Genomic DNA, 24,348 nt, shown 5'->3' with positions numbered 1-24,348 from the left:
ACAAGGCGAATTGTTAAAATTGATGTGAAGCAAGGGACATTTTAAGAATTAAGACATTTTTAGCTCCTATGCGCTTGTCCGTTCTTTTTGTACTGCCAAAGGTCCTTGGAATACCAACTTAGAAAAGAATATGAGAACAACAAGTCCATTGAGACCAGACCAATGGGCAGTATCCTTGTTTCCTAGTTGAGACCGTATTGTTTAGATTCGAGAACATGCTCCTCAGTGTTGCTTAATTACTATTTTAGCATGCATTTCACCTGAAAACAAAAGCGGTATTCATGTAAGGAAGAAGGATTCATTTCAACAGGGTATAGCATGATTTTTCTTGCTTAAAGTGTTCTTTTTAAGCCTTTGTTCCAGTAAGTAGATGATTTCAGAAAATGAGAGAGTAAAATCGCATTTTGGGATAAGTGCATACTGTTCTAAAATGAATGAAATGTTACAACGACAACTGGATGACATCCAAATGCGAGTTTTTTCTGGACGCGAGCATCGACTTTTTCTGTTTGTTTCTCTCGTTCTCATGGACTCAACTATACACACTAATACGCAGACGTTTATGGCAAATCGATGCTGTGTATTGGGTGTAAAAAGCTTTCTCTCTTGAAAGTAAAGGCACTTTGAGACAAGTACAGTTTCTCTCATGGGTGAAACGTGTTTAATGCAGTTCACTGAAAACGAATGCCATTTTTGTTGGACAATTTTGTGACAAAAGAAGTCAAATATTGATGCTATTGTAAGTGTGTGGAGGGGGGGGGGAGAAGTGTGTGTGTGTGTGTGTGTGTGTGTGTGTGTGTGTGTGTATGTGTGTGTGTGTGTGTGTGTGTGTGTGAGAGAGAGAGAGAGAGAGAGAGCGAGCGAGAGAGAGAGAGCAAACGAGAGAGAAAGACACACAGACAGACAGACAGACAGACAGACAGACAGACAGACAGACAGACAGACAGACAGACAGACAGACAGACAGAGAGGGAGAGAGAGAGGGAGAGTCTCAATACTCCTCCATGTGAGTAAGCAAGTGTGTGCATGAATGTGTGTCTCTCTGTGAGTGGGTGAGTCAGCAAACTGCTGCGTGCACAGGTATTTGCTTTATGACACGTCGTAAGATCTGGAGCAGTTTTCAAAACCAATAAGAAAGAGCGTGAACAAGAGAAGAGAGAGGAATGAATAAAGAGACAGAGGGAGGGATAAATAGAAAGTGCTAAAATGAAAGAGAAAGAAAAAAAGGTGAAATAAGGAGATAGTGATCATAGATAGTTAGATAGATAAATAAATAAATAGACGGATAGACAGATAGATAGATAGATAGATAGATAGATAGATAGATAGATAGATAGATAGATAGATCGATAGATAGATAGATAGATAGATAGATAGATAGACAGACACAACAGAGAGAGAAAGAGATAGAGAGAAATATTTTTATCGAACTACCTACAGACATTGCCGCAAGCAGTGATACAAGCAGACGTACAAACGACAGAATAGACTTACTTGCGAAATAAATTCCTGCGCAGAATCATGATTTGGACAATCGTTCAGAAACAGAATTTATTTTTATCATTTGTAACTGAGACAAGGGAAACAAAAACAGGACTGAGGCTGCAAATACTAATTTTAAAATGACATTAACCATATGACATCACACTAATCAATGTTTATTTTTACCTTGTGCGGTTCAATCCAGAATTACGGAAAAAGATATTTGAGCATAATTCAATGTTTACTACTTCTGCCTTATGTGTTTACAAGAAAACGTGTGGGAAAAGATATTATTTGGCCAAATTATTATATTGATGTAAAAGATATTATTTGACCAGATTATTATATTGGTGTAAAAGATATTATTTGACCAGATTATTATATTGGTGTAAAAGATATTATTTGGCCAAATTATTATATTGGTGTAACTGCCTATGAGACAAAAAAAAAAGGATATCGGAAATATCGAGGTAGAGAGAAGAAAGCAAAGATTTGCACCTGTGTGAAGTTGAAGTACCAGTTGTTTTGTTGTTGATGTTGTTGTTGTTGTTGTTGTTGTTGTTGTTGTTGTTGCTGCTGTTGTTGTTGTTGTTGTTGTTGTTGTTGTTGTTGTTGTTGTTGTTGTTAAATATGGAAAAAATGTTTCAAAAACCCGAAACGAACACCCCCAACCCCTCCCATTCCAAAGAAAAACATGTTTGACTCACGCTTCAATGTCCTCATCTTCTTTGTCGGACTTTGGCGGTACCTGGAAGCAAATGCATCGGTTTATCAGTGGAAATAAAAGAGAAGTTAGTAAACTCTCAACAGAAACAACCATTAATTTGCTGCTATAGGTGTCAAGGAGGATGTAAAATCGATACCCGCAAATTAGTGTCGCAAGGCAATGATAGTACATAATAAGATGGTTCACTCCTCTCTTTGAGCCAATTAAAAAAGTGGCCTCAACATTCGGCGGCGCCCTCTTCGCAAATGCGCACCCTTTGTGAACAGAGTTACCCTACTTGTGTGAAAAAAATCAAAGTGAAACTCACAAGTTTTTGAATAAATAAGAATTCAAATTTCGAAAGAACGCTTTTTAGAAATGGTCACGCTGACAAAACACCTCCCGGAAGAGGCGACTGTTTTCTTCGTTTAATTTGACTTTAGAATGAAAGGCAAGAGGTCATTAAAAAAACAAAAACACTTAAAACTCCGCACTGAACGAACCCGAACAGCTGATGAGCAGCAGTCGATCTGCGCACGCAAGGAATTGTTATTCCTATTGTTCTTCTGGAGAAAGGAAAGAGAGCTTCAGAACAAAGACCGCAGCGCCACCTGAAGCAATGCGCGGACTTCCGCAAACACTTTTTTGGCCAAGTGAACCATCATGTTATGTACTACCTTTGCGATAGGGTAAAACCCAAGTTGACAGTCTGAGATGCCCCCCAACATAGAGGCACGCGATTCAGAGCTTATACTGTACTCCGAATGGAGCTGAACTTACCTTCTCTTAGTTTTAGTAAGTGTTTTACTGCACTTGAAACACAGTAAGGTCATATAAGTGCCGAAGATTAGAGGTGTCACAAGAGAGTAACAAACACAAAAAAGAATGAGGGGAGATAGAGACGACATATTTTTAAAAGGAAAGAAGGAGCAAACCACACCAGAGCACCCGCCAACCACCTACTTGTGTTCTCTGAGAACAGGATAAAAGTCAAACTTTCACATATTGACCCCTTTAGGCCTACACAAAAATAAATAATGTAGGCGTTTCATGACTTCGTCGTCACAGGTTTGATCATTTAGGGGGCGGGCATCGTCCCTGCTTGTCACTACCAACCCAGATGAAGAGTGATACATTGCACCAGCTGAAAAAACAACAACTGAGGTACTCGATATTACCCCCCCCCCGCTTTTTTCCCTTGGGAATAGAACTCATGTCTTCTGCGCACGACGAAGTGTTTTAACGGCTACTCAAAAGATGTCAGTGTTTACAGAGAACAAAACCATCCAAACGAGGGGACCACAGACAACATAATAGCATATAAAATGCATGTAGATGCCCCATGGAGAGCAAAGAACACTCATTTCGGGGATGCATCAAAATAAAGAAAATAAACAGTCCCCCCTCCCCACCCCCAACCCCAAATGTAAAAAATTCATATCTTGGAACAATTAGCCGCTTTAAAAAGAACAAGCAGGCCGACCCAGATTTCGGGGGCTTCCAGAAATCTTGATCTGCACCCAAAGCGGACATTGCCCTACCTATAGGAGAAGTTTGGTTTCATTGGTGTGTATATTTGTTTGGTTATAGAGACAACTTTCCTTGTCTTTTAAAGAAACTGAACAAGGGGCACAAACTTTACCTTTGATTTTCTCAAAACAGCATTGTTCGGGATAGCCCCCTTTTGCTTAAAAGCGACGAATTAAAAGGAGAAAACTCAGATGCCAACCAATTCGTCTAAAACTCCGACCGCATCATAGCTGAAACACCAATAGACACTGGAATCGCCATAACTACTTCACATCTTTCACAAAATCCACCCAAAGCAAACATACACACACACACACACACACACGCACACACACACACACACACACACACACACACACACACACACACACACACACACACACACACGTCAGCTATAATAATCCATTGCATGCATTATGGAGGTAGATTTCGATTTACCCTACTTGTGAAATTGCCAGTTGTAATAAGTCATTTTAGGTCATGATTACAGCTAGGCAATTTCACTCACGCTGCATGCTTTCTTTGGACCATTTACAGCGCATTGGGCACTTCTTTGTTGAAATGCGCTACAGAAATGCAATTTATTTATCTATTTATATATCATGATCTACTACCATAGCCCATGCAATAAATTCTTTATCATAATATCTGATTTGAAGACAAATTGATTTTGCGGACACGAACCTTCACTGAGTCGCCCTTCCCAATGACAGCAATGTCGCATTTCAGGTAACCTTTGACCCCGCCATTGATGTCATCAGGATCCATGAGCATGGCCCACTTGTGGTAGAACTGATGATCTGCTCACAGATACGGGAAAAACTGTTATGTACAGTAAGTGTATGGGACAGCATAATATTACGATGAACAAGACTAGTCATCAAAGAATACACACACAAACACACACACACACACACACACACACACACACACACACACACACACGCACACACACACACACACACACACACACACGCACACACATACACACACACACACAATATTACTATAGCAATACACAACAAGCTTTTGAATATGAAAGGGGTTTGTTGGCAATGTAATCAGTTATTGAATATTGCTTAATATAGTTTCAGTTCTTGTAAATTAGAAATTTCAATGAGTAAATATTCGTCATAATTTATTGGAAAACTAAAAAGTGTTTTATAGAATTAACAACAGACATATTTGGAAGCGTTTTTCCCCCTAGTAGCTGAATTTTAAAGAAAATCCGATATCCGTGACAAAACAATTTGCTAAACATCATAAAGGTACATTGAAATGGTGAGCGTATTTACTGTCTCTGAAATTTAGCTTCTTTATGACGTGAACCCTAATGGAAACATTTTCAGAAAATTGTAAAAGCTTGTAAAATAATCTGTAATTATAAAAAAATTCCATTTTTAGTCGAAAATCAGTTTTAACACTAAAATTCGTCATTTTTTACGAGGTTAGCTCCAATAGCGTCCAAAAATAAAAGATGAAATTAAATGTTTCTGTCCTTGGAAAACTAATTTTAGTATAAACTAGGAAAAGACCAAATCTACTGTTGGTATTTCTTAAACCTTGGGGGCTGTGGGTGTGGGCTTTCCTGATTTAGTAACACTTACGCTTTTGTAACCATTTTCTGGACAATCCTGCTGTCAGCAATGTTTGGTTTTCACCAATAGCAGTACGTCTATTGACAAAACTAAGTAGTGAACATGTTGTAGGGACTAGACAAAGCAGGAGAGAGGTGGGTTTAAAAAGATACTTGACGTCTATCAGAATGCCTAAGCATAAAGACTTATATCAGAAGATTACCACATTTTTTCTGATTTAATATGAAAAACATGAATACATTGGTTCACATTCAATAAATCAACACAGACCAAAAAATGAGTGGAAACTAAAAGTCCATATAGGTCAAATGGAAAAAGAACGTTGATATGGAAAAGTATGAAAAGAAATGGTATGTTGAAAAAACTGTTTCCAAAAATAAAAATAGATGAATAAGTAGATGAATGAGTGAAACAAGAACCAAACACCACTGGATCCAGAATAGAAAATTGCAAGAGGAATAAAAAAAAAAGATCAAACAGTAAGAAATCAAAATTACAAAGGGGCTTTAAACGATGTTGTTAAATTAACTTTTTAAAAGGAAACGATAACCGCGTCAGAAATGAACGCATTTTTGACGAATAAGCAATGCAGTTCTTTCTCAGATTATGTCTTAAGTTTACTTCAACAATATAGCTGTTATTCTGACCGTTAAACAACTCAGTTCTGAAAGACAGTAATATTTGTCGTACTTTTGCTATTTGCAAGGTAGTTAACCTTTGCAATCACTGTTTGCTGATAATCGGTAAAATGGAAAAAATGGCGTTTACACGGCATTTAATCGAAACCATTTTAAACTAAAAATAGATAAATACTTGCAAGCATACTCGTTTACATCTCCTTTTTATCTTTCTTCATTAAACTGTAAAGCGATGGCGAAACCAAAGAGTCCAAGCATGCAAATCATATCTGTCGTACAGACTGTTGAAAATGATTTTGACTTCCGGCTCCTGCTAAATTTGACGTGCTAAAACATCGATATTCCCACCATACTGTATCCAGTAAGAAATCTGTTAAACGTTATAATAATGTTTCAAAGTCTACACAATATGGAATGTGAGATGTTCATTTGAAATTTTACTTTGGCCGATTATACTGAAAATGGTAAGCTAACTTAAACCGTAGTATGAATATTTTGAAGGGGAAAAGTGTTTTATAGTCACACTGAGAGTAATTTGAAAACAAAAATACGATGGGTAAAGAAAAAACATCTATATTATGTTTATGAAGGACGGAAATTTAAAAAAATAGACTCAGGGTTTTTCTCTGACAGAAGTAAGTACACAAAGTCAAGGATAGTACTGGGTTTAGTACGTCTGTTAGAAATGGAAGAACATTCTCGCTGAAATGCAAAGAAGGATATGGCTGGGGAAGGATAAATAAAGATTTGTCTCTGCGTCACGAACTTTTGTGGTCGTATTGTCCTATTGGTATCTGCTTATAAATTAGCTGAACAGTTGAACAGCACAATGATTTGCTGCAGACAGGAGCGTTTTCAGCATTGATACTAAATATTTCAAATTCAAAGTTGAAAGCCAGCTGATTCCTATCAAAGTTTAATCAAAGTGTGCTCCTGGGGTGAGGTGATGCACTTATCAGTAGAAATATCAAATAACTAGAATTTAGGAATGTTGCAAAACATCTTCCTCCGCACGTACTAATTACAGCACCTGCCTCTTATCATATTGGACTGCTGACGTCACAGACTGAAAGAAGAACCGATGCTCCTGGTAAAAATAACTTGGTAGAAATACAATTATGCTTTGATGGTGACAGTATTCTTCCTTTGTATCCTTTGAGTGTATTATGTATTATTTAGCCTTTTCAAATTTATTTTTCAATTCTGTTATAATCTTTATAAAAGCACATCTCAAAGGGGTCGTTAGCGCATTACTAAAGGCCCTTGCTGACTCGTTGAGAGACAATGAAAGAGAAAGGCAGTAAGTGAAACGTTTTCTGGAATTCTAAAACAAGTTAGTCTACAGAGCTCAAGTATATAATTGGCCATATTCTATGCCTCCCACGAAGTTGAGTTTGTTTCAGAATGCTCTCAGGTCTGCTGGGGTTATAGTATAAAGCTTGCTATAGCGCTATAAAAATGATATCTATTATATTGTATTCACTGGAGCTGTTTCTTCTTTTTTGTATACTTCTAAATGTCAACTGGGGAGCCGTTATTTCACCAGTATATTACAACGAGCTGACAACTCTTACTCTCTACATCAGACAGCGTAAATGGAAGTAGACGTCACAGATACCTGACTGGGCGTAAACAGTAGCAACGTCCAACTTATAGGATCCAAGCACCCTTGACGTCTTGAGGATACGGCCAGACTGGCACACCTAGGAAGGAGGCAGGCATAGCAAGTCATGCAAGCCGGAGATCTGAGTAAACAGGACGAGTTCGTATCTGCAGGATTTTGTCGAGACAACAAACCAACCAAGCATGGTACCTGCCATGCATTGTTTAGACCAGAAGCCAAAAAAAAAAAGAAGAAAAAAAGCAGAACCCAAACAAAAGACACAAGGGAAACATGCAGCCTGGAAAATCCCAACAACTTATTAAAATGTAATGTTGAATTGTGAGATTTGACAAACAATAGTTCAAGTATACCCCCCCAAAAAGGCAGATTTTGAGAAAAGTTGGAGCATTTCCATTGTCAGTTTTTTGAGAGACTAGAGAACACATCTACTGAATATACACACATCATATAAATATAACACACATATGTGAAGAGTGCTGACAAAACGAGTTACTTCTCGGATTTGAGCCCTATGGAAATATAATATATACATCACGTGTATAGGTGAAGTTATTACACTTTATAAGTATGAAATAATGAAAGGCATATTACTTAAAGACTATGGCATCAATAGAAAATCTACAAATTTGATCCTAGTGTCGATTTTTGGCCAATATCTCCGTTTGTGGATTGCGAGGAGTAACTCATTTTGTGGGCACTCCTCACATATAATGATTGGGTATAACTAGCATACACATAGAAGTTTTTGCAAAGTAGGAACAAGGTGCATACATGATATAATATGTGTGTGTTATATATTTATGTATGAGTTGCAAAAGTTCTGTCACACCATTTATATTACGATAACTTTCGCTACAGCGTAAGAATTGCTGCAAAAATTAAACGTATGACTAGTGTGACTCATGAGACTCCTTGTGCAAGAGCAGACGAAAGAAATCATAAACTGGAAGTAGTATGAGGGCAAAGTGTTGGTATTGATTTCTCTCGGTCTGCGTTGAAATCAACGCTTCCTACACACTCAATTTGCTTTGAATCACGCAGAAAATGTGTGAACACACCTTTTACTTTAAAATTCCGTACTTTTAACATATGGGTCGTTTTTTCACCAGTTTTCAAAATAACAAAACTGATAAATGCAGAAAATAAAGGCACTGTGTGTACGATAAATTCTTTAATTGGGCTTTTTGCAGTTGCAAGACACGTACATGTGTGCAGAAGGACCATCCAACGCTTGAACAAACGTTTTAACAACATTAGAACTGCCCAAGACAAGCTTACAGTACACGTGGCTTACCAAGGGCAACAACTCGACATCAGAATTGGGTCTTTGTCCACACCCATGTTCGAAACTCGTCCCAACCAAGTGCAAAGACTGCCAGGTATTTCGGACTGTGTCAAAACACCATTATTAGACATTTATATGATCTTGGATTACATGATTGGTGCCCTCTATGTGGACCCATTCGAACCCTGTTCCATTGAAGAAACCGGAAAATTTAGGCACAACAACATTGGCAATGAATCTAAAGACGTTGGTAAAGTGTTCTATTCAGTGATGGTTAAGGTTTTGTTTTAATTCTTCGCATTGCTGGAAGAGAAAAAATGTTTTAAAAAAGAGGATAGAGATTTTACAAATCCGACCTCCCCCAAGTGGCCCAAATCGGTGGCTAATGTGATGGCATGGGATTGAATCTCTGCTCTTTGTCGTACACATTAATTAGTTACTTTTCAAAGCAATCTCAAGGGACGACGATATTGTGACGAAATTCTTCCTTACGGTGACTGCCCAACATGACACGGATGATGGAATGTGCTAACAAGACAACGCCTGACCACAAATGATCATGACCAGTGAAAACTCTTTCCAAACTCATCCAATCATTGTTCTGGACTGGCCTGCAAGATCAACAAGGCATACTTAACAGTACAGATGACCTTGGCTACTTGATTAGAAGCAGGCCGCGCTCCGAATAAACTCATCAGGAACTGAAGGCTGCACTTCACAAAGAATGGCAGTGGATTTTTTCAGATAACATAAGGACATTAATTCAGTCAATGAACAGGCGTTTTGTAAAAGTAATTCAAGCTGGAAGAGGCCACACGCGAGACTGAGCAAACTGAGATGTTTTTGTATTTTGCAGGGGTCAGTGTGAATAAATAATATTATCTGTCTTGAATTTTAAAAAGTCATTTTTTATGTCATGTTGGCAAAAAATGAATAAAGATCATGTGTACCAAATTTTTTAAAGGCTATGTTGAATAGTAAATTGAACTATTGTACTTTTAAGGTGGGTGTGACAGAACTTTTGCAACACGGTATATATATATATATATATGAATGAGTGTGTGTGTGTGTGTGTGTGTGTGTGTGCGTGTGTGTGTGTGTGTGTGTGTGTGTGTGTGTGTGTGTGTGTGTGTGTGTGTGTGTGTGTGTTTATGCACATACATATTGCGTTTTCAATTGAGAAACTGGGATCTTTCCATACTCTTTTTAAACACCAACAGGAAACAGACAAATCCATAAGGAATAGACCCGAACAACAGGAAGGAAAACAGTATTTGGGAAAACATGGGTACTATATTAGAATACCAAGTGGATTCTGGAACCACCTCAGCATAACTTTTCGAGTATCGTAACCTATCTTTATGTTGCTCTCCAGTGGATTAACCACCCCCCCCCCCCCAAATCCCCTGCCAGAAAAAAACTTGCAATAATACACTTTTAAATATCAATTGAAATCATAACTTTCGCTTTGTGTTTATCATAATATACTGCAGTCTTAAATTTAGATGGTTATTCACTTCTTAACTATTTTTTCCCTTGTCTGAAAACCTTGCTTTACAGTTCAGTTAACTTTTGGGCTAGACATTTTGGAAAATTATGAATTTTTGTTTTAATCCGGTTAAAATCGTGAATTTCAAGTAACTACATATGCAATTCTAACACCCCCCCCCCCCTGTTCCAAAAAACAACAACAACCAACAAACCCCCTAATAAACAAACACTACTTTTCCAGGTAAATTAAAGTCGACGAAAAGTCATTGCTCTTTGCGCTACAACTTGCAGAAAGGACACGTTCGTAGATCCATCGATATGAATTAGCATCGTATACTACAGGTATAATCACGTCTCATAGGGAGACAGGTCAATCATATCCTGCCTGTCAGGGCCAAGTCGTACAAAGCGAGAAGCAGCATTCAAGACGAAAGATGACGTTTCCTTATAACATAGATTTACACTCAGATTTACAATTAAATAGGGAATTGAACTCAATTCTTTTAAGTGCAATTACAGTGAAGAGCATAACCGTTACTCAAGGGACACCAGTGGTTGTATAGAAACATCTATAAAACGCAAAATAACATTTTGAAAAGGTAAAAGACTGACAAATAGGACCAAATGAATGTGCACAACATGCATTTCGAAAACATGGATTTAGAAAACATGAAAATGCACAATGCAAGCCAAAACATTCCATATCTTTGTACAAGGAAATACATGTACAAAAAGAAAACAAACAAACTTTAAGCCGGCGGAGAAACCAAAAAAAACAAAACAAAAAAACAAAACAAAAACAAACAAAAACAAAAAATATATATAGAAAATCCCACAAACAGAATGGCACAAATTAGAATGATATAATGATGATAAGAAAAAACACAATATGTATAAAAAAAAGTGTGAAAATGTATCTATTAATAGTACCAAGCGCTCGATAAACGGTGGCGACATCTAACTTGAAACTGCCAACTATAGTGCCGGACCGCAGGAAGTTACGAGAGTGTAGCACCTAGGGCATAACAAAACACATTCCGTTGTTGGTTCTTTCAAATCTAGACAAAAACACTTGAGCAAAGACATAATAATATATCTAGATGGTGTACGGCGACCTCAAAGCCAGGTTGGCCAACCAAGCAAAATAGACCGGTTCAGAGACGGTCAACTGAAAATTGTTTCGTTAGCTAAAGCGTGAAAAAAAAAAGAAAAAATAGAAAATGTGACCACGCTTTTTTAAAACTAACAATACAAATAAATAAACGAATCAACAAACAAACAAATCAACAGAAAAAAGCATTAATATTCTAAATCGATGGCGATATATTATTTTATTTCAAGAAAATGAGTTACAAATCAGCGTTTTAAAATTAGAAGGATTTACTTGGTTATAATTAAGTAGGACTAAAGCAGGTATGCTTATGGTTTTGGAATATGAGAGGGAAGAACGACCATATTAGACACTGGCAAGAAATGTACTTTTTGTAGATCATAACAGACAGCTGCAACGGCAAACCGCCTCTCGCCCCCGCTCACGAAGTTTCGACCTACATTTCCTTAAGTTTGCAAAGGTTATAACCCATAAAGGAACAAAGGCCAGTAATCTAATACTGGTGTTTTTATCACGAAGGAGGCAATGTTTGCACCACATTCAATCAGCCTGCTTTTAATATTCAGAATAACAAAAAAAAAGGTCAAAGGCTTGTCTCCAATAACAGGAAATAATGCAAATGACCTCCCAGAATTCTCAGTTTGACATTTGGTATAAGAAAATAAAGAAACAAGGAAGGGAAAAGAGTGAAAAGCTAAAACTTAATGCACTCAACGAGGCCCATAGCATTATGTTGAAGAAACAAAAACAAATAAAAAATAAGCCTCGAAGAATTAAAACAAAGGCACTATGAATAAGCACACAGTCCCCTGAGGCATCCTGCAAAAACCACCCAACTGCACCTAGAAAAAACACTCTGAATAGCCTTAAAAAGCCGAATACTGGCTGAATCGATACCGAATTCCGAGCTAACATTTCGTGCGGAGTATTACATGATCATTGTTCAATACCCCCAGGAGACTGATTCATTTCCTGGAACCAGATAAAAGTATAGCAGATCGTTAATAATGCCCTTTTTACTACAGGATGGAGTCTGGTTACCCTGATTAAAACGGGCTCTTAGATAGCACCATTCGATTTATGCGAACCGATGTGCATCGAGCAAATATGATTCGTCATTCAATCCTTGAATTTGTTGTGTCCTAAGAAGAATCGAAGCCCTCCAATGATGTTTAAAAACACCTTTTGATTTTAAGATTAAGAATTCTCAACGTATTAATTTGGTTAGTGGCATACATGCCTATTTGTACAATGTCTCTCAATAATTCTCTTGTTCAAACTCACGTTTGGTATACGAATTCATTGTATTGACTTTACGCACTAAGCTGGATTACACGTTTGGAAACCAAGTAAGCCGTCGAAAGCCTTGTAAGGAGAAGCATTATAATGTTTGAATGTCTCGACTGTAACAAAGAAGGAACGACATAGAATGAATCTTGACAATATGACAAAAAACACATCTACAACCCCCCCCCAACCGGCTTTTTCACATATCATCCTACAATTATAATTATATAATACCATATCGCACCAACGTGGAAAATATGTACGGGTGTATGTGTAACACTTTTTGAGTTGTATGCACTCTATACGTAATTTCAGACTTAATTTTGAAATTGAATTTGAAGTTTTTATCTCTAGACTCTTAGATAGCTTTGGTCAAATTCATCATAACCAAACTTTGAATGTTTAAAAAACTTAATTTCGTTTCTATAATCCCTGTCTCTGATGCCCAGCAAAACGACGAAAGGAAAAGGCTGTAATACAGTTGTCAAATGTGGCATGAAAACTTATTCCCTAACGAATTCAACGCAATTTAAAAATGCAAGGGTGAATTAATTTGGCATAAGGTTCATCACAGTTTTCCCCCTATATTTTCTTATGTACAAATGTACGTCACGCTATGCTGAAAATTAATCATCTTCGCAATCAGGGACGGCCACCTACCTGGATGGCCCCTGCTGTCGTCTCGAGCCACTGATCTTGAAAGGACATTGATTCCCTATCGTAATCAACCTGACGCCGTAGCGTTTCTAATACATTTTCCATGTCAATGTATTCTCCGCAGAAACCTCTTTATTTGGAGGGGTTGGTTGGCACTCGGTCTATGTAATATATGCATACCCAACCCAACAGTTAATTATTTAGTTCACCCCATTCTCAGAATTTGAGACGTGGAGAATCTTCGTAAAAATGTCGAAGGCATTTCAGGTCACAGTCACCCGGATGTTTACGATTACCCATGCAGGCAGGTGCCAGTTCTCAAGCATGAGCTCATAACGCCATGGATGAAATTAACGGGATGATGTATTGCGAGACAGATTGTTTTTTTTTTAAATCTAAAGAAACAAACACTTTTTTTACTCTGCAATTGGAGCTCTATTGAAGTTATAATCAATACAAGGGCGGACAGTACGTTTTTATAATTGTTTATATCGAAAAATAAGAGCAGTTAAACAGTTTAAATTCTTTTTGTTTTTGCTTCAAAATTTGTGAAGCACACCGACAGCAATCTGAGTTTAAAAGTATCGTTTCTTTAAAGTGACACACACGCACGCACGCACACACACACACACACACACACACACACACACACACACACACACACACACACACACACACACACACATACACACACACACACACACATACACACACATACACACACACACACATATTATATATTTATATATATACTTTAAAAAAATATAATATTACATTTTATTCACTCGCAATCTAGTATTTTGATTGCTGTCTTTGTCTTGCCCCCTTTTCCCCACGATCCTTTTAGGGTCATTTGCCACTACCTGTATCCCCAAAAGTCAAGCGTGTTGTACGTGGTGAACTCACCAGGATATTCAACTACACCCCAGGTTCAAGTCCATTTAACGTTCTCTATCTAGATACTCGGGGCTTCACAACTCACACAACTTCTTTGTTTAACCCTATCCGTAGGCCCTGAGGTCATTTTGTACCCCAGGGGCTGTATTCTTCACATTTGAGAATACTTCTAGAGCAAAGATCTCTTTGAAAATTTCATTATTTCTCAAAAAAATCAATTTGACAAACTGCTACGCAAAGCGTACGGATTAACGAGTAAACTTCCTCTTTGGAAAGTGGTGGCACAGAGTTCCCCACGTCGTATAGATACGATAGTAAAACACGACGTACAGATAAGGTTAACTAACACTTTGTGTTGATCAAGTAGAGTTGAATTCGTCCCTATTCCCAAACCTGTTTTAAAATGTAAAACATTTTTACACATGAATGTGAGGTTTGAGAAGCCAAGTATAGCTTACTTGATTTTGAACTTACTTAGTTTGTGATACAAACCGTGAAATGTTCACTCAGTTTTTAAAGAAATGTAATAAGTAGGACCAATTTCATCACATACTATTGGTTTGTTCCCGCCCCCCCCCCTTCCCCACGATTGAGGCATCTAAATAAAATCATTTCACACTGTCTTTTCAAATGACGAAGATATCAGACAGTTTACAAGCATCGGCTAAACACAGACACCCCCTCCCCCCTCCCCACCTTTCTCTGTATAACGCAGCCCCTGACTTGTGAATGCAATTCCCTAAGAACACAACGACCCACGCGTCGGCATTTATCAATGCAAAGTAAAAAGACAAATGTTTCCCAAAAAGGAAAACCAATTATTAGTCATTACAAAGTACAACGTTTCCAAATACTCATATTATTGAATGAATATGCACTTTGATAATAATAATAAAAAATAAAAAAAAGCCTAGAATGTAAGATAAGTACGTAAATTACATATACATAAATCATTCAATGAATAACATAGTGCTAGATATACGTTCAAATAATAATATCTTGAGTAAGATTTAAAGAGCTACATTTTCCACACATTAGAAAGTGCTGAACAGTCAGATCAAGTAACATTTACAATATACAGCTAAGTGTTATTTTTGCGGTCAAGGCATCCAGTGCTCACACATGACAAATAAACTAATTAAGCTGCAAAGAGGAGAACAAAAGGCTTGTGTTTATTTGTCAATGTTTGTTCGTAAATCTATATCCCTTAAATTGTTCATTCGCCAGTGTTTGCAAGTAAATCTATGCTCTTTAAGTAGTTTATCTACTACATGTATGAAACATATTTTCACGTTCATGGCCAACAATGTTGGGCTATCGCTCTTTTATGCTGAACAAAGAGACATTGCTGTCTTTGAGGTCGAGTCCAGATAGGTTATTCACCCTTTAGAGGCAACGATAGAATATGATATATTCCTTTTCTAAATATAATATGTCCCGTGCGTTGGAGCTCATCACATCTTGCACTTTTTGGCGAATAAATAATTCAAGAATAAATGTCTCCTCATGAATACTGATGCCAAATATCTTCAATGAGATGACAAACAAAATCTTTGTATGTTACCCACATATACTAACAAACAAAACGGGCATTGTGTGAATGCGATTAGTAAGTGGTGACTAGGACGTTCCGCCAGACACTACAACGTCCGACTTGGTGTGTTATTTGTTATCTACGTGCACGCACAGTCAGATGCATAGCATACGACGTCAAATAGGGACATAACTCGTGTGGTTAAAATCACTACTCAACAAATTAATTCTTGTATAATAATCATTTGCAAATACAGCCTTAAAACAAATCACGAAACTTAGATACGCTCTGAAATTCACATCATATCTATACTATAAGATCCTGAATATAAATGTGGTATTAGTTGCTCAGAAATTGGACAACTAATTCACAGACGCATTATATCAAACTATGCAAGACCCGCATTTCAAATCTACTGCAGAAAAAGCAAATACCGAGAAAGTGGTCTCTCATAAGAACAACACTGTGTTAAGACAGTTTTCAGAGCTATAGCCATTCATTACCTTTAAAAAGTACTCTCATGTTAGTATTTATATATTATTATAAAACACACTAAAGCTGTCTTATTGAAACTTAACAATGTAGTGGACCAACAAAATCTAAGACGAAAAATAATTCACAATAAACACGCAACATGAAGGTGTGGGATATGGAACGTCTACTTCATTTACTGAGATGCAGACTGAAAGACATTTACACCAGACAAACTACCAGAGTGCGTGCACCATAGAGTAATCCGTCTAAGTCAATAAATAATAGATTTAGGGAATACATCCGCCCCCAATGAAATGGACCCTCATGAAGAGGGGTGAGGAAGCATAGAGCACCCCGTCTTCCTACGACCCCAGTTCTACATTCAAGTAATTCACGTAATTTCGAAAAAAATAAGACCTTTTAATTTATAACGTCACTGAAAGAAGTTAAAGTTCTTTTTACACCTTCATTGAAACTTGTTCGTTCATCTTTGCTCTTGGACAAAAAGAGACAAAATAGAAATTGCGATCGAGATACATGCTGCAAGAGAGGGTGGGTGGAATTCAACCAGAAACATAGTATGTGTTGTTTTTTTTCTCTTGACGCAAGGCCTAATAATAATATGTCCGTACCGCAAGGTGTACAGCTGTCTTTCAAAAGTATGTCTTTTGTCAGTATGTTAGTGTTTTAGCGCCTATAAATGGCTGCTTGCACTGTATGCTTCCCAGGAAGTTGGAGTTGTTTCAGAATGCTCTCAGGTCAGCTGGGGTAACAATATAGATTATGAAGCACATAGAGCTTGCTGTTGAGCGTGGATTTGCGCTATACAAATGCTATCTATTATTATCTTAAAAATTTGCAACTCTAATTTGGAGTGCCGATGACGTAGCTGAGCTTAATACAAGTTCCTGTTCCCAAGCATTTCGACACGCCTCAGAAACTGTAATGAACTTAATTTGAAATCCGATGAGCTTTTACTGACTTCCAAGAAGGTCCAATAAATTATTCTCCTTATCTTTTTTAAACCTATTCGCTTTCAAAATTGTGTTAATAAATATTTTGACTGATAATGCAGACAACAGAATGCTTCTATTTTGAAACACAGCAAACTGAGGATGTGATGTATGTGTGCCCGAGCGCGGTGGATGTGTATGCGTATGTGTATGTGTGTGTATGTGTGTGTGTGTGTGTGTCTTTGTGTGTGTCTTTGTATGTGTCTTTGTGTGTGTCTTTGTGTGTGACTGGCACATCACATCCCGAGAGCAAGAAGAATGTACTAAATAACTTATTTTCCCCATCAAACAACTGTCATTTGAGAGCAAGACAATGAGCCAAGTCAGTGTTCCACAGACTCAGGTCATTGTCCTTCCAAAGACAATAGATTGTTCTAGTCTTAGTAAGAGTTTTACGGCACTTGCAACACATGAGCGCCAGAAGATTGGAGGTGTTCCAAGAGAGCAACAAACATAAAAAAGAAGGAGGAGAGATAAGGACGATAGATGTTTGATAAGAAAGAAGAAGCAAACCATTCCAGAGCACCTGCAAACCACCCACATTACTACCAGGGCGTACTGACTTGTCAGTTCCATAAATTATGTATAAGCCAGTCAGACACAGTGACTGGGTACTTTAGTATGTGTGAGCACTTACTGTTAATGAGATGATCTTGTCAAACAGCATCAAGGGTGGCATGTGGAAGTCGAAGACGAAGTACTGAATAGAGAAGAAGAAAAAAAAAAGGAACATGCCATATTTTGATTTCCATGTGGATACTCAAGTGAAAATTACAACAACAACAACAACAACTGCAACAACAACAGCAACGAGGAGGACGACAGCAATAATAATAATAATAATAATAATAATAATAATAATAATAATAATAATAATAATAATAATAATAATAATTAATGCTACACGACACATTTGGAGTGCTCAACTCAAATTAAAGTGCACGGGCTCTGAGCGCTTTTCAATACAACAGTTAAAAAGCAACCTGAGCATTTCAACAGGTGATATTCCGTCAACCGTTTTCACTACTGACCATATTCAAGATCCGTTCTGTGTGGGACAGCGACCATACATTAGCTAACCTTAAATGAAAGAATTTATATCTGCTTCATTAAGGTACTATTTTTATTCAAAGCAATTGCCTGATTACAAATATCGCCCTGACGGAGCAACTGCAGATTTTTGCTGTGACAATTTGAGTGAAAAAAATGGTGAAATGGTATAGGTATCCTCTATTAACACTGTTAGGTTAACACCTACAGGACCGGCCTCACACTTGGCTTTCAGTTCCCAAGGACGAGAGGTGCCGCCTGCTTTATGACTCTGCGAGATTTGTGGTACACTCATGTGAATATCTCAGCCCCTAGGCAAGTTCTAGACATAAAACTTCACTGCACTATTAAGAAAATGTGCCTCTATGCTGTGGTCAACCTTCGCGCGTATACTCGTCCACGGTCCCGTAGAGGCGAGCAAAGGCGAAGCGTCTATATAATCAAATAATCACTGCTTCCTTTCCTAATTTTGAAACATTGTCGCAGTCAAATTCAATCATAGACGTAAACCTCATAAATTACATGTAAAAAGACGTTCATAATCACCAATGAACAATAGACTATGCCTAACCTTCAAAACCGTTTCATTGCCACAGAAATAGCCTGTTCGCCCCTATCGGGTCACTCCATAAGCAGTCACAAGCTTTGATTAAGTAAGTTTAAAGTGAGGCTGGAAGAGTCTACCAATAGAGTTGAAGGGAACATGTGCATAGCAGTCAAAACTGTTTCGTTTCCGCATATACCCTGTTCACCCCTTTCGAGCTACAGTTATAAGCAACCACACTCTCTGATTATGTAAGCCAATTATTACACTGGTCGAGTCTACCTCACAGATGTGAGGGGAACTAACTCCTAATAATATCTTAACTGCTGCGAGTGCTTGTTTTTTTTCCTCGACTTTTTAACGTCTTATAATCAGATCGTGACCTCGATTATGACACCGGCTCCTGGCCGCGAAAAGCTAGACAAAAAACAGCCAAATGTGAAATAAAAAAGTAATAATTGGCATGCTCTACCAAAGTGTTTCGGCTGTCTGGTATAACATGCCGTTGTAGTACTGACATCTCTGCTTCTTTCCTTGGTGTTCGTGTGTTCAAATCTTAAGTTAAATTTAAGGTTAGTTAGAATAAATATTTAATTAACTACTTTCCCGATTATTTTAGCGGTTGAACATGCATACAACATGAATTCAGGGTTTGTTTTCATTCACAACTCTAAGTTGCCGCCTCCAGTGCGAGTAAGATTCTTGTGAATTGTGTGAGTGTGATATCTCCAGGCCCTATCTGGTCCCATCTCACTTTGATTACTCTGTCAAACAAGTCAGCCTTCGACCCTGGAGGCGAGACCTCTGAGTTTAACGCCCCTCTCCGAGAGGACCGAGCCAAGTGGGAAGTTCATGTAAAGTGCCTTTCCCAAGGACACAACGTCCAACCGAGCTGAAGCTCGAAACCCCGAATCTCCGAGCCCGCAATATCTTGATTACAAGTCAGGTAGCCCAACCACTAGGCTAACGACACCACAAGACTTAGTTTCAATGTGAATAGTGGCAACACCATCAAAATGACTTATCTGGATATCAGTCACACTTGCACTGGCATTATAAGCCTCTTTTGTGACGTCGGCGGCCTTGTGGTTAGACTACCGGACTCGTAATCGTGAGGTTGCGGGTTCGGGGGTTCGAGCCGCGGGCCCGACATAGTGTTCTTGGGAAACGCGCTTTACACGAAGTTTCCTCATTTCACCCTGGTGGGAATGGGTAGCGTCCATAGACAGCAAAAGATCTTGTCAGTATATTAGTGTTTTAGCGCCTATAAATGGCTGCTTGCACTGTATGCTTCCCAGTTGTTGAGGCTATTTCAGAATGCTCTCAGGTCTACTGGGGCAATAGTATAGATTGTGAAGCGCATAGAGCTTGCTGTTGAGCGGGGATTTGCGCTATACAAATGCTATCTATTATTATTATTATTAAGTATTCGGCCCTTGATATCGGCGTCATGAGGTGATATTACGCAAAGAAATATACTCCATAAACTATTCCAGGGTAGGGAGCAAAGCTATCCAGCTATCGGATATTTTTCGACCCCTCCTGCTCACCCAGCAGTACTATCATGGGCACCTGACTTCGAGTTGGGGAAGTAAAGGCGGCACGAAAAGAAACTGGCCACCCTACCACAATAATTATGCCGAAGGCCCAGGAAGTTGTCTCACTAACAAGGCAATCCTCAATGTCCGGATCGGATACGGGAACAACTTTACTTTTACATGCTAAATCATGATAACAACAAACGAATTATCAGGTTTCACCTCGTTGTAGTAGGGACAGTTGGTGGACTCTTTGACACTGGTGTACTTCTTCTGATCTCCGACCTGGACACAAACCACAGGGTCCATGTTCAAACCTGCGAGTTGTCGGGCTTCGATGATTGTTACGCAGACCTGGGCACAGAAATAATATAATATCCTTTTTTTAGTAGAGGTTTTACGGCGCTCGCAACTGCATAAGGTCATATGAGCGCCAAATATAATATATAATATATTACAATACATAATATATAACTTACACAGATGAAAAAAAATATAATGATGACTACAGGTAACATCACAGAAGCTGGTTTTGTTAATGTTTCGGGCTATTTGTTTGGGCGTCTTAAACCCGTGAGGAAATGTTTAAAACAAGAAAAGTACCTGTTTGGCTATACTAAAAAATGTGCCCAAGTTATAGAGACAGAATCGTAGACAGAGAGCCTCATAGATAAAAAATGGGCGGACACCCGAATAGTTAGATAGACAGACAGATCGGTAGATAGATAGATAGATAGATAGATAGATAGATAGATAGATCGATAAATAGATGGATAGATAGACAGATAGGATAGATAGATAGATAGATAGATAGACAGGTCGAAAGATCGATAGATAGATAGATAGATAGATAGATAGATAGATAGATAGATAGATAGATAGATACATAGATAGATAGATAGATACATAGATAGATAGAAGTGAATTGAGAGAAAATACTGTATGGTAAAAAACTCACCTGGAAATCCTGTGCTTTCATGAGCGAATCTTCGCTCATCAGAGTCGACTTTCCTCTGAAATGAGAAGAACATTCTCAAACAAGTAAGAACACACAAATCATAATGATACACGTTCAATCACATATACTTGCATAAACAGAAAGACATGCAGTCTGATATACAAGAAAACGGAGCGCAGGATATAAATGGTCGCTTTAAAGCACAAAGGGGCTATCCCGAAAGATGCTGTTTTGAACAAATCGAAGATAACGTTTTTGGACCCTTGTTCAATTTCTATAAAAGACAAGGAGAGTTTTCTTTATAAATGATGGGAACAACCACATTCGAAGGCAAACAATCAGGTGGTTTGGACATCTCACAGTTAGGGATCCTAACCAGATTGCCAGTAAAGCATACAACAGAAAAGTATCAGGGTACAAGGCAAGAGGAGGCCCAAGAAAGACCTGGATCCAGGGTGTGAAGAATACCATGAGCACATACAATATCCCATCCAGCCAGGCCATCAGAATTTATAGAGACAGTGAGCTCTTTCTCCCCTCGACGCCCTAGAGGTACAAGAGGACGGATACAGTAAAGTAAGTAAATAATGAGTTAAGCAAGGACAGACCACTCACCTCTTCCCCTGCACCGCCAGGGGTACGTGCATGCCCGTGCCCTCGTCCTGGTCCAGGTTCCGGTTGGTCGCGGCCAACATAGAGGCCACTTCTGCTGCCTTGGCGTCCAGGTCGCTGGAGTCTGTGTACGATGAGACCAATTATGGTGTCTGATTACAACCTTTCCACAAAAAGTAAAAAAATAACCCCCCAAAAAACAAAACAAAAACAAAGCGAAAACGTAGACAAAATAAACAGGCGCTCCCAAATAAACAACAAACAAACAAAAAAAAACGAAAAAACCCCAACTATATACGATGAAAATATTGAGTTTGTATTGATGATCTGCTAGACAACCACCATAAAGTGAGAAATCGGAGACACACAGTGGTGATCATGGTTCTCCATCCATTTCTTTGCTTGGATGCTCTCGACGAATCAGTATTGTCCTGGCCTTTTTTCCCCGTCATCCATTGATGTTTTCCAAGTAAGCTGTTCTGAGTCGACCCCTGCTTCGTTTGCCTTCTTTTCTTCCATAATAGCAAGATGATCAAAGGCTTTATTTTGATTTAAGAGTCACAGAAACTGCGTTTTGACTCTTTCTTCTTGTTTTTTGCCTTTTTACAGTGAGAGTTTTACAGCGCTTGCAGCACAATAAGGTCATATAAGTGCAGAAGATTTGATGCGTTACATGAGAGTAACAAACACAAAAGTGGATGACAGAAAAGGGCAATAGATGTTTGGTAGGAAAGAAGGAGCAAACCACACAAGAGCCCCCACCAACAACCAGCTGTTCTGTTCAGTGAGTTTGCTGCATACCACTTGGGGAATCCTACATGGTCACTTTTAAGTACAAGGGGGCTATCCCCAAAATACTGTTTTGAGAAAATCGAAGGTAAAGTTTTTGCCCCTTGATCACTTTCCTTAAAAGACGAGGAGAGGTTTCTCTATAACCGAACACATATACACACCAATGAAACCAAACTTCACCTTTAGGTAGGGCAATGCTCACTTTTGGTGTAGGTCAAGATTTCTGGAAATCCCCGAAATCCACCACTATAAACAACATCACTTTCACCGTCAATCCCACAAAACAAAACAAAAACAAACTACTTCCGAGGGAACTTCTTTCGAGCTCCTCGGAACCCACATCTCTCTACTCTATATCTTTCCTATCACCGGCGTAAACACCCACTCCTTCTTCCTTACCCATAAAAAAGTAAAGTTGTTCCTGCATCCGATCCGCACATTGGGGATTGCCTTGTTAGTGAGACAACTTCCTGGGCCTTCGGCATATTGTGGTAGGGTGGCCAGTTCCTTTCCACGCCGCCTTTACTTTCCCAACTCGAAGTCAGGTACCCATTACTGTTGGGTGGGCAGGAGGGGGCGAAAAAGATATGTGTCCGAACAGAGGCTCGAACCTGGACATTCCGCTTTGGAGATCAGCCATAGGTGATCAACTTCAATCATAAACACATGACGTATTGTGTCTCTCCTTCTGCTCACAGAGTGCAACAAGGGAACTTCAGAGACTGTCCTACTTTCTTGTAACAATGCTCAAGAAATCAAGTCATGTTTACTGCTGGGATTTTAAACAGTTCTTACAGCTTTTATAAATTGGATTCTCTTTAAACTGTAGTTTTCCTTCCCCCAACGTATATTTTCGACTATTTTAATTCAAAATAAAGCACTGATACCGCCACCACTATTAACAATATCACGTTCACCAACAATAACACCACTTTTAACAACAACAAAAGCAACAACAACAGCAACAACAAAAACGCCACCAACAACAGAAACAACAACAACAACAATAGCACCGAAAACAATAACTAGCCCCGCAACAGACAAAAACAACTACATAAGAAAGAAACACGAACAAAAGCAAAATATGCAAAAACACAACGAATGAAAACTCCATTTGAAAATTAAAAACTTGATCAATCCCACAAAACAAAACAAAAACAAACGACTTCTCTGGGAATTCTTTTGAGCTCCTGGAAATCCACATCTCTCTACTCTATATCTTTCCTATCACCGGCGTAAACACCCACTCCTTCTTCCTCAGCCTCAGGTGATCAATTTCAGCCGTAAACATGTCATGACGTGTTGTGTCTCTCCTTCTGCCCACAGAGTGCAACAAGGGTCCAACTTTCTTGTAACAACACCCAAGAAATCAAGTCATGTTTATAGCTGGGATTTAAACAGTTCTTGTGACTCTCAGATGTTGATTCTCTTTCAATCCGCTTCAAAAATACTTTCTAAGTAGAGACAGAAAATAACGACAAGTCTTTAAAGAGTAATTTTCATTCACCATACTTAAGTTTTCAGACT

At 38.5% G+C, this 24,348-nt stretch overlaps 1 protein-coding gene across 1 annotated transcript in view; it reads right to left on the bottom strand.

Moving 5' to 3' along the window:
- LOC101850015 (otoferlin) overlaps positions 1-24,348 on the bottom strand; it is a gene marked incomplete at its 3' end in the record, with an annotated part of 153,974 nt that overhangs the window by 5,719 nt on the left and 123,907 nt on the right. The window contains 7 exon segments of the mRNA XM_005102054.3: positions 2,190-2,230; positions 4,403-4,518; positions 7,573-7,657; positions 17,965-18,027; positions 20,682-20,813; positions 21,418-21,472; positions 22,033-22,153. Of these exon segments, the coding sequence (XP_005102111.2) occupies positions 2,190-2,230; positions 4,403-4,518; positions 7,573-7,657; positions 17,965-18,027; positions 20,682-20,813; positions 21,418-21,472; positions 22,033-22,153 (613 nt within the window).

Source organism: Aplysia californica, unplaced genomic scaffold, assembly GCF_000002075.1.
Source record: "Aplysia californica isolate F4 #8 unplaced genomic scaffold, AplCal3.0 scaffold00310, whole genome shotgun sequence".
Lineage (NCBI taxonomy): Eukaryota > Metazoa > Mollusca > Gastropoda > Aplysiida > Aplysiidae > Aplysia > Aplysia californica.
Note: the sequence above shows the minus strand (reverse complement) of the source record. Positions and strands in the feature narration are given on the sequence as shown.